General features: G+C 35.6%; 1 protein-coding gene across 2 annotated transcripts in view; it reads left to right on the forward strand.

Moving 5' to 3' along the window:
* LOC109211999 (carotenoid 9,10(9',10')-cleavage dioxygenase 1-like) overlaps positions 287-16485 on the forward strand; it is a 25420-nt gene continuing 9221 nt past the window's right edge. Inside the window, exons 1-5 of one of the 2 annotated variants that reach the window (XM_019375606.1) lie at positions 287-504; positions 12362-12502; positions 13806-13911; positions 14372-14637; positions 15171-15353. In XM_019375606.1, the coding sequence (XP_019231151.1) occupies positions 394-504; positions 12362-12502; positions 13806-13911; positions 14372-14637; positions 15171-15353 (807 nt within the window). In that variant the 5' untranslated portion in view covers positions 287-393. The remainder of the gene's footprint in view (positions 505-12361; positions 12503-13805; positions 13912-14371; positions 14638-15170; positions 15354-16485) is intronic. The other variant, XM_019375615.1, reaches the window with a different exon arrangement.

Consider the following 16485-nt stretch of genomic DNA (forward strand, 5'->3'; position numbering starts at 1 on the left):
TACTGCGAATTAGTAAAAAAAAATTTTTTTTTTAATAATTCGCAGTATTATACTACGAATTAGTTAAAAAAAAAAATTTATAATTCGCAGTATCGGCTAAATTTCTGTTAAAGTAATTCGCAGTATAATACTGCGAAATACCTATTTGTGTAACTTTTTTTTTTAGCATTAAAAATATGCTTTTTGTTCAAAAAATCGTCAAAAAAGTTTCGGACTCCTCAACTAGAGTCTGGTCATATTAGTTGTCACTTTCTATTCCGCAACTATCTATAAATATCCCTAACTCTTAACACATTGTCTATTTCTTTTTCTTGTTTGCCCTTTTTAGGCATTAAGACATATAGTACATAGTGTTGCATTATTATTATTTCTAGGCTCTAGCTTGGAAGAGAGATGGCTGCTTATAGTTATGCACTTCAAGTGAACAAATGCTCTTCGCCGCAGAGGCCTTCACTTCCGCAGAAAATTGAGCATTTCAGTAATCCACTCTCAACTAGTTTCAAGGTAAACTTTCCTCTTACTTCAACATTTTCTGTGACGTTTTCTGGATAAGCTTTAGAGCCGTTTGCATTGGCTTAAAAATAGTGGTTTTAAAGCAGAAATATTTTTTACCTAAAAAGCAATAAGTTAGGGTCGTCTTCTTGCTTTTGACTTGTTTTAAGCAGTTTTTATTTTTTGACTTTGACAAACACTAAAAAACTCAAAAAAGAGTTTAAAAGCTGATTTTGCCAATTTAAAAGCAAATGCAAACACCCTCTTATATATTCATCATAAAAACTAGTATTCCTTTTTGTAAAAACTCCCTCCATTCCATTTCCATTTTATGTGACACTATTTTGACTGGCCATGAAAATTAAGTTTTTAAAAAAAAAATCTAAACCAAATTATAAATATTTATTTGACTCAAATTATTTTATTAAGAGTAGAATGTGAAGTTCAAAGATACTTCCAAACGGACTCTAAAGAAAAATGAATCATATTGAATAGAAAGAATACTAGTACTATGTCTCTGGCACATTTTTCGAGCACATTAACTAAGTGTAAAATATTAAAGCAACTTGGTTACTTTGACTAACGTATTTGATTAGTCACATATGGGGGCATGCACTGTCCAGATTCTCTCTGTTAGTCATTATTGTGCTGGAGTGCTTACACATTCTTTTCTTATAGCTTGTTTGGCCAAGTTTATTTTTGGTCAAAAGTATTTTTTTTGTTAAAAATACTTTTGGCCAAAAATTGAGGTATTTGGCCAAGCTTCTATAAGGAAAAACTGTGCTTTTGAAGAGAAACAAGCAGTTTTGGAGAAGCAGAAAAAAGTAACTTCTCTCCAAAAGCACTTTTTTGAGAAGCACTTTTGAGAAAAATACACTTAGAAGCAGTTTTTTAAAGCTTGGCCAAACACTAATTGCTGCTCAGAAGTGTTTTTCAAACTAATTAGCCAAACACAAACTGCTTCTTACCAAAAGTACTTTTGAGAAAAATACTTTTGAAAAAAAGTATTTCTCAAAATAAGCTGATTTTTACAGCTTGGCCAAACGGGCTATTACTCTTTCACTTTAATTTCAAAATTCAACACAATTCGGTTATTTACATATCCAATAAGTTCTGATCCATGCAAAAAATTCGACATTTCGTCTTCTCAAACAAACACTTTTATGTCATCTGCCAAAGCATAATTTTTTATGCTTATTACTTATGAATTTGCACCCTTGAGTCCCTGGATGTTATTAACTACATACTACTCTTATATATGTCACAGGTTAGAAATATTACAAATAGGTAGATGTGTATATTTATATAAAATGTATGCAGGGGCGAATCTAGACCTTCGCCAAATGACTCGTCCAAACTCAATATTTTCAACATAGAGCATGACGTATATGTGAAAATCTATCAAAATTTCAGTAAATATTTGATATCAACTTATTATTTTAGAAATATAATAAATTCAATACCAAAAATATCAAAACCAAGTTAAAATTATGTCGATCGATCCATGAAAGTATGCATTTGTATGTCAAACGGCAGTATGCATGCGCGCATATATATATATATATATATATATATATATATATATATATATATATATATACACACACAAATGTTAGAGTTCTAGATCACCGACTAATTCTAACTCTAATACTAACTCTAGTTAAGTTACTAACTCACTTGCTAACCACTTGCTTAACTAACTCACTAACCAACTAATGTCACATCAGCTTGCTATACTCTCAACACTCCCCCTCAAGNCGGAAAGTTCAAAGGGAAACCTACTTATCCAGATGCAATTAATCCTTACTTGCAAATCACACAGCTTTCATCTATGATCATTCTTGTTACAGCCATTCCCATTCATGTGGGGGATTGTTGGACTTTAAGCATTGGGCTTTAAAGACTTTAAGCATTGGGCTTTAAAAGTCTAAGAGTGTGAATTGGAATTGGTGGGAAATAAAATGGAGGGAAATGAAAATTTGAATGAAGTGAGCTTTTGTCTTGAACTTTGTCCCTCATTGGTGAGGGACAACTAGATTTGTGTGTATATATATAGGATCACTTCTTAGAGCTCTTAAAAGGAGTTGAAGAGAATGAATCCTCGCGCCGTCGTCGTCGCTCGCTCGGCTCGGCTTTGGGTTTGGGTTTGGGTTTGGGTTTGGATTTGGATTTGTCAAATGATCGATAAGATTATTTTTTGGACAAAATTTATTTAATTAATTATTTAATAATTAATTAAAAGTCAGTCAGTTAATTAACGAAATTAACTGAAATCTGAAATCCAAAAACGTTGAACGTTAATTTTTCCCTTCTGAACAGACACTTTTCCTGAACAGACATCACACCTCTTCCGATAATTGCCTATAAATTCTGAGGCATGGCTGCATTTTCGATACACTGAAAAATTACAGAACTTCCTTCCTTCTGAAAATCCTGCATTCTATTTCGCAGAATCTCTTCTAAATTCGTAAGTGTGATTTTGCTCCGTTTTTTGAGTTCGTTGGTATCCTGCAGTTTGTATTGCCACTGTTGCAGGAAGGTTTATTCTGTTTCATCCTGGGAGGATTTAATCCATTACCTTGGCAACGTGTGAGGGGGTTAAAATTCCTTAAGGACGCACAAGCAAATTGTGGACTCGGAATATCTTTTATACTTTACTGTTTTCCCAGTTTTTTTTCTTCTAACAGTCTTTCTGATTTTGTGTTTTAACACAGTAGCGTTCACAAGCTTAAGAAATTTTATCTAACGTTTCTGTGTTCAAATATATATTAAACTGTTATCTATATTTTGTATACTGGTTTGGAGACTAAAGCCTTCGTGCTTTATACTCCAATAATTGTTCTGTCTGGTTTAAAGTATATCAAAACTTTACCGGAATAATAAACGTACGGGTTTGAAGTATATAAGAACTTCACTATTGTTACGTGTTGTATGTTTGGTTTGGTATTCAGTTTGAAGATATCAAAACTTCACTGATTTAACAAAGTTCTGTTTTGTTTCCAACTCTATAGAAAAATGACGAATTAAAACCAAACTAATGGAAATGATGCGGGAACGGGTGCTACTGTTACGAGTGTTGCTGCCTCGTCAAGCCGTTCAACTCCTGCTCATGCTATGGCACCAGCAGAAAAACCCGGAAAGTTTTTCGGTATTGACTTCAAACGTTGGCAAATGAAGATGCTCTTCTATCTTACTACGTTGAGTTTGCAGCGTATTTATCAAGGAGGATCCTCCGGTCATGGCTGAAGGCACTCCGGATGACGAACGATTTGTTGTAACCGAAGCATGGAAACATTCTGATTTCTTGTGCAAAAACTACATTTTGAGTTGTTTGGAAGATAGCTTGTACAATACCTATAGTGTCATGGAAACTTCAAAAGCATTATGGAATGCGCTTGAGAGAAGTCAAGACTGAGGATGCCGGACTTAAGAAGTTCGTGGCTGCAAGATTTTTGGATTTGAAGATGATTGACACTAGGTCGGTCATAACTCAAGTCCAAGAATTACAAGTCATTGTGCATGACCTCCTTGCTGAAGGTATGACCCGAATCAATAATTTTATTAATAAGATTTATCTTGTTATTAATTATGAATTTATTATTGAAGGTATGGTCATAAATGAGGCCTTTCAAGTCGCCGCTTTCATTGAGAAGTTACCTCTGTTGTGGAAGGACTTTAAGAACTATCTAAAACACAAGCGGAAGGAGATGACACTTGAAGACTTGATTGTTCGTCTGAGGATAGAAGAAGACAACAAAAATGCTGAAAAGAAGTCACGTGAAAACTCGACAATAATAAGGGCTAAATTGTTGAGGAGGCGCCACAAAATAAGAAGAGAAAGAAGGCTTCTGGACCAAAGAATTACCCAAGCAAGAAAAAGTTCAAGGGTAATTGCCACAACTGTGGAAAATCTGGGCATAAGGCCGTGGATTGTCGTGCACCAAAGAATGATAAGAAGAAGAAGAATCAAGCTAACATGGTTGAAAATGCTGAAGAAATGGAGGACTTGTGTGTCATGTTGTCTGAATGCAACTTGGTAGGAAATCCTAAAGAATGGTGGATAGATTCTGGAGCCACCCGCCATGTTTGTGTTAACAAGGAGTTATTTTCTTCTTATGCCTCCGCAGGACCCGACGAGACAATTTTCATGGGAAATTCGTGTACAGCCAAAATTGAAGGAGTTGGCAAGATTGCGTTGAAGATGACGTCGGAAAAAATAGTGACTCTAAACCAAGTTCTCCATGTTCCAGAAATTCGCAAGAATCTTGTGTCTACCTCACTTCTTGTCAAGAATGGATTCAAATGTATTTTTGTTTCTAATAGTGTTGTACTAAGTAAGAATGATGTGTATGTAGGAAAAGGTTATCTGAATGAGGGCATTTTTAAGCTAAATGTAATAGCAGTTCCTATTAATAAAGTTAATGCTTCTTCTTACTTACTTGAGTCAAACACTTTATGGCATTCATGCTTAGGTCACGTCAACTTCAAAACATTGCGAAAAATGATAAATTTAGAAGTATTGCCAAAATTTGATTGCATTAATTTCAAATGTCAAATATGTGTGGAATCAAAGTATGCTAAGCATCCTTATAAGTCCGTTGAAAGGAATTCAAGTCCTTTAGACTTAATTCACACAGATATTTGCGACATGAAGTCAACACCATCTCGCGGTGGGAAAAAGTATTTTATTACTTTTATTGACGATAGCACGGGATATTGCTATGTTTATTTACTTAATAGTAAAGATGAGGCAATTGATGCTTTCAAGCAATACAAGAGTGAAGTTGAAACACAACTAAACAAAAAGATCAAAATGATAAGAGTGATAGGGGTGGCGAATATGAATCTCCTTTTGAAGAAATATATTTGGAAAATGGCATTATTCACCAAACAACTGCCCCTTACTCTCCACAATCTAATGAAATTGCGGAGAGAAAGAATCGAACGTTGAAAGAGATGATGAATGCGTTGTTGATAAGTTCTGGTTTACCACAGAACTTGTGGGGGGAAGCTATACTTACAGCTAACCGAATAATCAACCGTGTACCTCATAGTAAAACACAGTCCATTCCTTATGAAAAATGGAAAGGAAGGAAGCCCAGCTTGAAATACTTCAAAGTGTGGGGGTGTTTAGCTAAGGTACAAGTTCCTAAACCTAAAAGGGTTAAGATAGGTCCAAAAACGGTTGATTGTGTATTTATTGGATATGTAACCAATAGCAAGGCATATCGTTTTCTGGTTCATAAGTCAGAAAATCCTGAGATTCACGTTAATACGATAATAGAATCAGATAAAGCTGAATTCTTTGAAACTATTTATCCGTATAAAAAGGAAAGTGAAGTGACCTACAAAAAGTCAAAACGACCTCGGGAGAAAATAACAGATGGTATGCCTAATGAGGAAAATCCGAGAAGAATTAAACGTCAACGGACATCTACTTCATTCGGTCCAGATTTTCTGACTTTCTTGCTAGAAAATGAGCCTCGTACCTTCAAGGAAGCAATATCTTCCTCAGAAGCACAATATTGGAAAGAAGCTGTCAATAGTGAAATAGAATCCATGTTGAGCAACCATACCTGGGAATTGGTTGATCTTCCTCCAGGTAACAAAACATTGGGTTCTAAATGGATTTTCAAGAAGAAAATGAAAGACGATGGTACTATTGACAAATACAAGGCAAGACTTGTTGTCAAAGGATTTAGACAGCGAGAAGGTCTTGACTATTTTGACACATACTCGCCGGTAACAAGAATTACATCCATTCGGATGTTAATAGCGTTAGCCGCATTGTATGGTCTTCAAATCCATCAAATGGATGTAAAAACAGCCTTCTTAAATGGTGATCTAGAGGAAGAAATTTACATGAACCAACCTGAAGGGTTTGTGGTTCCGGAAAAAGAAAAGAAGGTGTGTCGACTTGTTAAGTCCCTTTATGGACTAAAACAAGCACCCAAGCAATGGCATGCGAAATTTGACCAAACAATGTTGAGGAAAGTGACTCTTTCCGATTCATGTCTGGCCCTTCCTGGATCTGGATCACAGTATACCGGCGAATGGCTTTAAGATTAATGAATGTGATAAATGTGTTTACATTAAGAACGTTCCAAATTATATAGTCATTGTTTGCTTATATGTTGATGATATGCTAATAATGAGCAAAGACATTGCCGACATTCAAGCTACTAAACGCATGCTTGCTAGTAAGTTTGATATGAAAGACTTAGGAGTTGCCAATGTAATTCTAGGAATTAAAATCCAGAGGACTCCTCAGGGTCTAGCTTTGTCTCAATCACATTACGTGAAAATGGTACTTGAAAAATTCAAACACTTGGAATTTAGAAGTGCAAGAACTCCAATTGACTTAAATCATCATCTTATAAAGAATAAAGGTGAAAGTACGTCTCAATTGGAGTATGCTCGTGTGTTGGGAAGCTTAATGTACATCATGAACTGTACACGACCTGATATAGCTTGTGCAATAAGTAAACTTAGTCGATTCACAAGTAATCCCAACAAACATCACTGGGTGGCAATGAAACGAGTTCTGGGATATTTGGAATATACCCAAGACTACGCTTTGCACTATAATAAATATCCTGCGGTTATCGAAGGATATAGTGATGCAAATTGGATAACCGGCTCAACAGAAACAAAGTCCACAAGTGGATATGTTTTTACTGTTGGTGGAGGAGCAGTATCTTGGAAGTCTTCCAAACAGACATGCATTGCTCGCTCTACAATGGAATCAGAGTTTATAGCTTTGGATAAAGCCGGTGAAGAAGCTGAATGGCTTCGAAATTTCTTAGAAGACATTCCGTTCTGGCCAAAACCTTTGGCTCCTATTTGCATACATTGCGATAGTGAGGCTGCAATAGGACGGGCAAGGAGCGTTATGTATAACGGAAAGTCTCGTCATATACGACGAAGACATAACACCGTTAGACAACTACTTTCTAGTGGAATATCACTATTGATTATGTAAGATCAAAGGATAATGTGGCGGATCCGCTTACAAAAGGCTTAACTAGAGAGGGAGTTGAGAAATCATCTAAGGGAATGGGACTATGGCCGAGAACAAGTCAACATGGCGGTAACTCTACCTAGAATTTTGGATATTTCGAGATCTAGGTTCAAGGAGCTCAAACAAAGTTGTGATTGACCGGTTCAACATTGTCAAAGTAAAATCTTTGGTCCATTCTCGTGATGAAGACAATGTTCAGTAACAAGGATAGAACTTTACACGTTCTTTAATAATTACCTAAGTTTGATGTGGTATTTATCAAATAGTGTCAATCTAAAGGATTACACGTTTAGGAATCACCTATGTAAGTGTGAAGTGGAAGCCGCTTCAATGAGAATTCTGTAAGGCCAATTCTCTACGCACTTATGAAACCAGGCGGTGTTCATGGCTGAAACGAACACAACAATGAGAACCAAAAGACGGTTAAGGGTTGGTTGTGTGACATATGGTTGTCTAGGTATACACTAAAGTTCGACAGTTCAAAGATATCAAATCTACCGATTGACCGAGTATATCCAACATATGTTCACTACGGAAAGTTCAAAGGGAAACCTACTTATCCAGATGCAATTAATCCTTACTTGCAAATCACACAGCTTTCATCGATGATCATTCTTGTTACAGCCATTTCCCTCCATTTTATTTTGTCCTTCATTGGTGAGGGACAACTACATTTGTGTGTATATATATAGGATCACTTCTTAGAGCTCTTAAAAGAGTTGAAGAGAAAGAACCCTCGCGTCGTCGTCGTCGCTCGCTCGGCTCGGCTTTGGCTTTGGATTTGGATTTGAATTTGGATTTGGATTTGGATTTGGAAAATGATCGATCGATAAGATTATTTTTTGGAAAAAATTTATTTAATTAATTAAAAGCCAGTCAGTTAATTAACGAAATTAACTGAAATCTGAAATCCAAAAACGCTGAACGTTAATTTTTCCCTTCTGAACAGACATTTTTCCTGAACAGACATCACACCTCTTCCGATAATTGCCTATAAATTTTGAGGCATGGCTGCATTTTCGATACACTGAAAAATTACAGAACTTCCTTCTTTCTGAAAATCCTGCATTCTATTTCGTAGAATCTCTTCTAAATTCGTAAGTGTGATTTTGCTCCGTTCTTTGAGTTCGTTGGTATCCTGCAGTTTGCATTGCCACTGTTGCAGGAGGGTTTATTCCGTTTCATCCTGGGAGGATTTAATCCATTACCTTGGCAACGTGTGAGGGGGTTAAAATTCCTTAAGGACGCACAAGCAAATTATGGACTCGGAATATCTTTTATACTTTACTGTTTTCCCAGTTTTTTTTTCTTCTAACAGTCTTTCTGATTTTATGTTTTAACACAGTAGCGTTCACAAAGTTCTCATACTAGCTCCAACGTGTACTTCCTTTGACACATATATATGCCCTTCTTTGATCTGGAAAACTCAATGCCTAGGAAAAATGTAAGATCTCCAAGGTCCTTCATTTTAAACTTCTTCTGTAGGTCTTTCCTTGTCTTGATCAGCAGCTCATGACTACTACGTGTGATGATTACATCATCAAAATATATTAGAATCACAATTATATCACTGCCTAGCTTCTATGTGAATAGTGAGTAATCAAATTGACTTTGAACAAAGCTCAACTGGTGCAGGGCTTCAATCAGTTTCAGATTCCACTGTCTTGGTGCTTGTTTCATACCATACAGTGGTTTGTGTAATTTGCAGACTTTCTTAATCTCCCCATGTCTAACAAATCCATCTAGAATAGACATGTAGACTTCTTCTAAGAGATCACCTTCTAAGAAGGCATTTTGGACATCCATTTGATAGATGAACCAATTTTTGGATGCAGCCACAGCTACCACTGATCTGACAGTAACCATTTTAGCCACTGATGAAAATGTTTCTTTGTAATCCAGTCCTTCTTGTTGACTGTATCCTTTTGCCACTAAGCATGCTTTATACCTTTCCACTTCTCCCGATGATTTATATTTGACTTTGAACACCCATTTTGCACCCAATGGGAGTTTTGCCTTCAGGAAGATCCACTAAACTCCATGTGTTGTTCTCCTCAAAAGCAGTTATCTCTAGTCTCATTGCTTCAATCCACTTTGGATCTACAGCAGCTTCCTTGAATGTGGAAGGATCCAAGGTAGAAGAGTAAGAGTTCAAGGATTTCTTGTAGGAAGAGGTAAGTTAATCATAACTGACATAAGAAGAGATAGGATAGATACAGTTGGAAACCTTAGTAGTAACATAATCTTGTAACCAAAGAGGTTGCTTCACAGTTCTAGATCACTTGGATGTTCTGTAGTAGCAGGATCAAGACTAATAACAGAGTTATCAACTCCTATATCACAAGGAGCATGTGAAACACTAGGCTGCTCTACAGTATCGAATCCCACATTAGGTTGATCTGCAGTATTAGAGGGCATTGAAGGACTAAGATGAACTTGTATCTCCTTCCACTTGAGTAGAGTGAGAGTCATAGTGTTATAAGGCTGGTAGGGACTGAGTATGGATGATGGGTTCTAAGACTGGAATAGGTGTGATGTAGAGGGTGTGAAATATTTAAAAGGAAACAAGTCTTCTTTGAAAACCACATTCTTGCTGACAAAGAATGTTTTAGCATGCAAATCATAAAGTTTATAGACCTTTTGAGTAGATGAATATCCCCTTAGGACTGCTGGAATAACCTTGGCTGACAACTTATCAGTGACATTTGGACTTGATGCATATGCAAGACAACCAAAGACCCTCAAGTGATCAGTACCTGGAGGGTGTAAGTGCAGTTGTTCAAAGGATGATTTGTCTTGTAGAATAACATAAGGTAGTCTGTTAAGAAGATATACAGTTGTAGACACGCATTCCCCCCAGAACTTCACAAGTACTTCCCCTTGAAACCTCAGTGATCTAGCAACATTCAAAATTGATCTATATTTCCTTTCTATCACACCATTTTGCTAAGGTGTGATGACACAGGAACTTTGGTGCATCATGCCATTTTCCTTAACTAATTCATCAAACTGAGAGTGAAAAAACCTCATCCATTATATGTTCTCAGAATTTGAATATTAGAGTTGAAAATGTTCTTTACCATAGCTAAGAACTATCTCATAACAACAATAGTTTCAGCTTTATTGTTCAACAAGAATATCCGGGTGTACCTGGAAAAATCATCTACTAGTGCTAGAAAGTACCTCTTACCATCATGTGTAGGCACTCTATATGGACCCTAAACATCACCATGTACTAGTTGAAAATGTTTATTTGAATATACTTGTGGGAAATGAAAGTTTAGGCTGTTTTGCAAGTGAACACACTGAATATGAAAGTTTAGAACATTCTGAATCTCTTGGTTTCTGAATATGATAGATGTTCCTGTATTTGATATAGATACCACATTACTAGTTGGTAGATGTACTTTTCCACCTTTTAGGTTAGGGTCTCTATCCAGTTTATTCAATAGAGTAGAGTTTGCTACCATCTGATTAGTAGCCCTAGTGTCAACTATCTATCTATCATCGAATAAGCTTTGTTAATAGAGGGAGAAGAGATCATCATTAACAACTGACTTCTCGCTTCTTCATATGACTCATTAAGTCCCATGAGAAATTGTAGAAGCTTCAATATCTCCATAAACACAACAAATTCACGAGACTTCTCACAGTCACACCAGGAATTGGTGCTAGACTATCAAATTCCGCCAACAGTAGACGTAATTTTGAAAGATATGAGGAGATTGAGCTAGTACCTTGATTTATTGTGTCAATGCTTTTGTGAATCTGAAAAATTCTGGAGAGATCAACCTTGTCGAACCTCTCTTTTAGAGTATTACACACAACATTAGCATTTGAAGAATAAACAATTCCACTGAGTAATTCTAGAGAAACACAATTCATTATCCACAACAGTATTATCGCATTGCATCTGTCCCAAAGATCCACTAGAGTTGGACCGTAATTCTCTCGTTGGCACTTGCCATCTGTGAACCCTAACTTGTTTTGTCCTAAAATGGCAATCCTCATAGCGCGCTCCACACAAAGTAATTCTCTGGACCTCGTAGCTGCAATGAGATTAAAACTATTCTTGAATTTTCATTAGAGTTCAAAAATAGAGGATGATTGTGACCTAATATTTCTGGAACTTCGTTATCAACTTCCGCCATTGCTGAGCTCAGAAGCACATACTGAACTAGTGAGAAGAAGAAGAAGAAGAAAACTTGGAGAGAAAGTCTAATTGATTTTCATTTCTTCAACATACACAAATGAGCTACATCTCAGATTTATATAGGAATGTTAGAGTTCTAGATCACCGACTAATTCTGACTCTAATACTAACTCTAGTTAAGTTACTTACTCACTTGCTAACCACCGGCCTAACTAATTCACTAACCAACTAATGCCACATCAGCTTGCTATACTCTCAACGGTTTACAGTCCCTGCTCACATCACCTCGGACGTAAAAAAACAAAAAAAGAGTGAATACGTCACAACCAAATCCCCCTAACTATTGACTTCACCTCCGCGTTTTGCTTTATGTGGACACAAAAAAGACCATGAATATGTATGTAGTACAAGAAGAATTAACTCAAATAGTCATATACCTAACCGCTTAAATTAAAATAAAGTACGGATGCATAATATGTGTATAACAGTGTATGATCAATGTGCAATCTATATATATCGATTAGAAAAAATAAACAGTAAATTCGATCGGCTATTTGTGTGAAGATTCGGGTCTGTTGTATAATTAGCTAAGATGGGTCATTGTTCTCAAATCCTTTTCTGGGTTACTGTTATCAAATTGACGACCTAATTTGCTAAAGACAAGCTCATAACTTGCATCATTTGGACTTGAACAGCCATTATTGAGGGGCTTGGATCAGTTTCCAAATATTTCCGTGGACGTTACAAAAGCTATCAAGAAGACTTCTTGCAAATTATTGGATGCTTTTGTTGACTTCATATTTGAATTCGTTGGCCAACCATTACTCCCATCTCAGGTAATTTTCCAATGTCAATATCCGCTGTTAAAAAAAAAAAAAAAAGACAATTGCAACTATAGCTTCCAGTCATGTGCATCTTTTTTCTTTGTGGCTGTGTTTGGTACGAAAGAAAATATTTTTCGGAAAATACTTTTTAATTTTTTCATATTTGGTTGGCTTAAATATTTTGAAAAATATTTTCCTTATGAACTCATTTTCCTCCAAGGAAAATGTTTTTCCTACCAAGAGAAGTGAAAATATTTTCCAAACCTTCTTCTCAATTTGCCCCACCCTATTCCCCATCCCACCCACCCCAACCCCTGCCTACCTACCCCACCCCCACCCCATCCTCGCCCTAAATAAAAATATTATTAATAATACTTTCTATTTATGTTATACATAGATTTTCTTTTTGTGTTTCAACACATGAGTATTTCTTTTACATGACATAGAAAAGTATTTTCTTCACTTTAAGAAAAAAAAGCACTTTCTTTTTATAGAAAAAATATTTTCTTTCATTTCACAAAAAAAATTATTTCTTTTCAAGATGTAAAAAATGTTCTTTTATTTCAACAAAATGAGTATTTTCGTTTCATAGTATAGAAAAAATATTTTCTTTTATTTCAATAAAATGAGTATTTTATTTTCATGTTGTCGAAAAAGTACTTTCTTTTTCAACCAAAAAAAGAATATTTTCTTTTTAGTTGTGGAACACAAATTTTAACCTTATTTTGGCGTAAAATGGTAAAGCAATACATTAGTTTATTTGGGTTTGTGTGAATTTTTAGAAGAATAATTAAATTCCTTGAAGAAAGTAGAGTCATGAAAATGTTTGGTATTTGGGGGAGGGGGCGAGCAAGAAAATATGGGGACTTGGAGGAGGGGGTGAGGAAAGTAACATACAAAAATATTTTTCTAAAAAAATATTTTGTTCTCTCTATCCAAACACAAGAAAATATTTTTCACTCACCAACCAAACAAGGAAAAATATGTGATAAAACCACATACACCCTGTAAGCCCTTCTCTGGCATGGGTAAAGCAGCTAACTCTAGAAGCTAGGGCTTTGTTCACCTTTGGATATGAATACTGTTCCGTTCTCAGCAGAAACCCGCCTTAGAGATTGAATGGCAATAAGATAAGTCAACGTTATTAGGCACATAGGAAAGACTCTGACTATGCGCTGGAACTAGCCCTGGGCATGGATTCTTCTTTGATTGAAGGAACGGGACAGAAGAGAACCAGAACCATATATCTTGTAACTTTCTTTCTTAACACAGGAGGGATTTTTGAACCACTAATATATGCAATTAATTTTTACAGCGTAATTTTGCACCAGTGGGAGAGATCGGAGAAGCTACAACGTCAGTAACTAGAGTTGAAGGAATGATTCCGGATGATTTTCCAGAGGGTGTTTACATAAGAAATGGTACGTACGTATCGTCGGATTCATTCTGTGTTGAAACGAGATATACATATCTTTGTATGGATTGACAATATGCCATTTAGCGAAAAAGATGAAAAAAGAAAGTTTATGTACCTAATTCAATATAATTGTTCAAATCCTTAGGTGTGTAGAGCTTAACAATCAACATTTTACAAAAAAGTAATTACGAAGCGTCTGGACAATATTTGAGTTAAGATAGGAAAAGAAGTATTTGAAGAAGAATTTTTAAAAAATTATAGAAATTGAAACTTAATTTGTTTGGATATAAACATTTTTTTTGTGTGTGTGTGTGAAAGCTTAGTTAAAATTTTTGGGAGGGAAAACCAGTGTTTCAATAACTCACTTGAAAGATCAAATACAGCTCAGTATTTACAAATATGCTTTTAACAATGGTATCACGTAGTGTTCACTTATATATATGTGGTTTGGAGCATTATTGCAGGCCCAAACCCTCTGTTTGGAGGGCTAAAATCGACCAGATCTATATTTGGTGAATCAAACCACATGTGGGTTGAGGGAGAAGGAATGCTTCACGCTTTGTACTTGAAGAAAAATGCAAGAATTAGGGGCAGGTGGAATACATTGTACAAGAACAAACATGTCCAAACAGATACTTACAAAATGGAAAAGGATAGAAAAAAACCAGGTTTTCTTCCTGCTATTGAAGGCGATTCTCCTGCTGTCTTACTGGCGTACCTTCTAAATGTGGTATGTATTAGTACTCCAACAAAAAACCTACGTATACTAAGTTTGGGGCAACTGCCAACAATATCGTAATATTTGCCAACAAAATCACTTTCTTGTCTTTTGTTAAAATTTACCACCAATAGTAATAATGGTTGTTGGTGAGTTCAGTCATATGTACTAATACACGAGGTGTGATACATCTACGCATTTTAAGAACTAGTTAGATTTGGGTTTGCTTGACATTTAAAAATAAGATATCCATGTCATGTAAACTAAATTTTGTCTTGGTGTTGGATTAATTTTTATTTAAGTACAGGTTCATAACTAATGAATGAAAATTAGCCAAACGCTTTTGTTATCATTTTAGTAGGTTCTTTTTATCAAGCTATTGCTAATTTGTGGCCGCTCATTTTTCTACTTACATAGTATCAGAGTCTACACTCCTACAAATGCTTCGGAACACATTCTATTTCACTCTGCGAGCATGTATAGATGATACTAAATTGAAATTTAAATGATGGCAATAGATGATTTGAGTAGTAATGTCTTTGCAGTTGAGGTTTGGCGTGATAGACAAATACCTGAGCAATACTAATGTATTTGAACATGCAAAGAAATATTACTCAATTGCTGAGAACCATATGCCTCAAGAGATCGACATACATTCCCTAGAAACACTGGAAAATTGGAATGTTACAAGTGGATCTTGGACCAGACCATTCACAAGCCACCCAAAGGTATACATTGATGGAAAGACAAAAACATATATATATATATATATATATATATATATATATATATATATATATATATATATATCATTTTCTTAATTTGTGGATTTCTTACATTAATACGCAGAAAGTGTTGGGAATAAAAAAATAATATCCCGCCCAGGAATAATATCCACGATAAATAATAATAACACAAGAGAGTAACAACGACACCAAATATTTTAACGGGATAAAATACAATACCCCAGCGGAGCAATATTACCATTATAATATTACAACTTAGTAGTGTCAAGAGACTACTACAACTTCGAAAGAAATAACACTCTTTATTTTAAACACCTCACTACAATATTACTCCCACTCACTATTTATCTCACAGACTACAATCTGTGGATTACTCTCTCTAACTCTCTGTTGCTTCTCTCGATTTGGTGTGTTTAAAACTGAAACGGAACACTTCCTTTTATAGGCAAAGTTGCCGTCCAAATTAACCAATCAAAATCATTCTTTGCAATTTGCAGATTTGCAAATTGTCGTCTTGTTACCGTCCATATCAACTTGTTGCTAACTTTGTTTTGCTTCTGGTTGCAACTTGTTGCATTTGCAGCTTGTTGCCAACTTTCTCCTTTTCTTTACTTTATTAAATGGGTTCTACAAATCTCTCCCTTAATTTTGATTTTTCTTCTTCATTCCAAGTATTGATCTCAATCTCTGAAAATCTTCAAACTTGAGAGGCTTTGTAAAGATATCCGCAGCTTGATCATGAGACTTTACATATTTCAGCTTGACTTCCTTCTTGGCAATGCATTCTCTGATAAAGTGATACCTTGTATCAATATGCTTGCTTCGATCATGATACACTGGATTCTTCGCGAGTGCCTGTGCGGATTTGTTGTCAATACAAATTTATGTAGCTTCAATTTGTGGTAAATTGAGCTCCTTCAACAATCTTCTCAGCCAAATAGCATGACATGTACATGATGTTGCTGCTATATATTCAGCTTCACAAGTCGAGAGAGTAACATTGGTTGTTCTTTGAACTCCAGAATACAGAATCACCCAGAAAAAACTCAAAACCAGTTGACTTTTTCTATCATCATACTCTCCCGCATATCACTATCACAAAAATCCCCTAAAG

This window comes from Nicotiana attenuata, chromosome 2 (assembly GCF_001879085.1).
Source record: "Nicotiana attenuata strain UT chromosome 2, NIATTr2, whole genome shotgun sequence".
Taxonomy (NCBI): Eukaryota; Viridiplantae; Streptophyta; class Magnoliopsida; order Solanales; family Solanaceae; genus Nicotiana; species Nicotiana attenuata.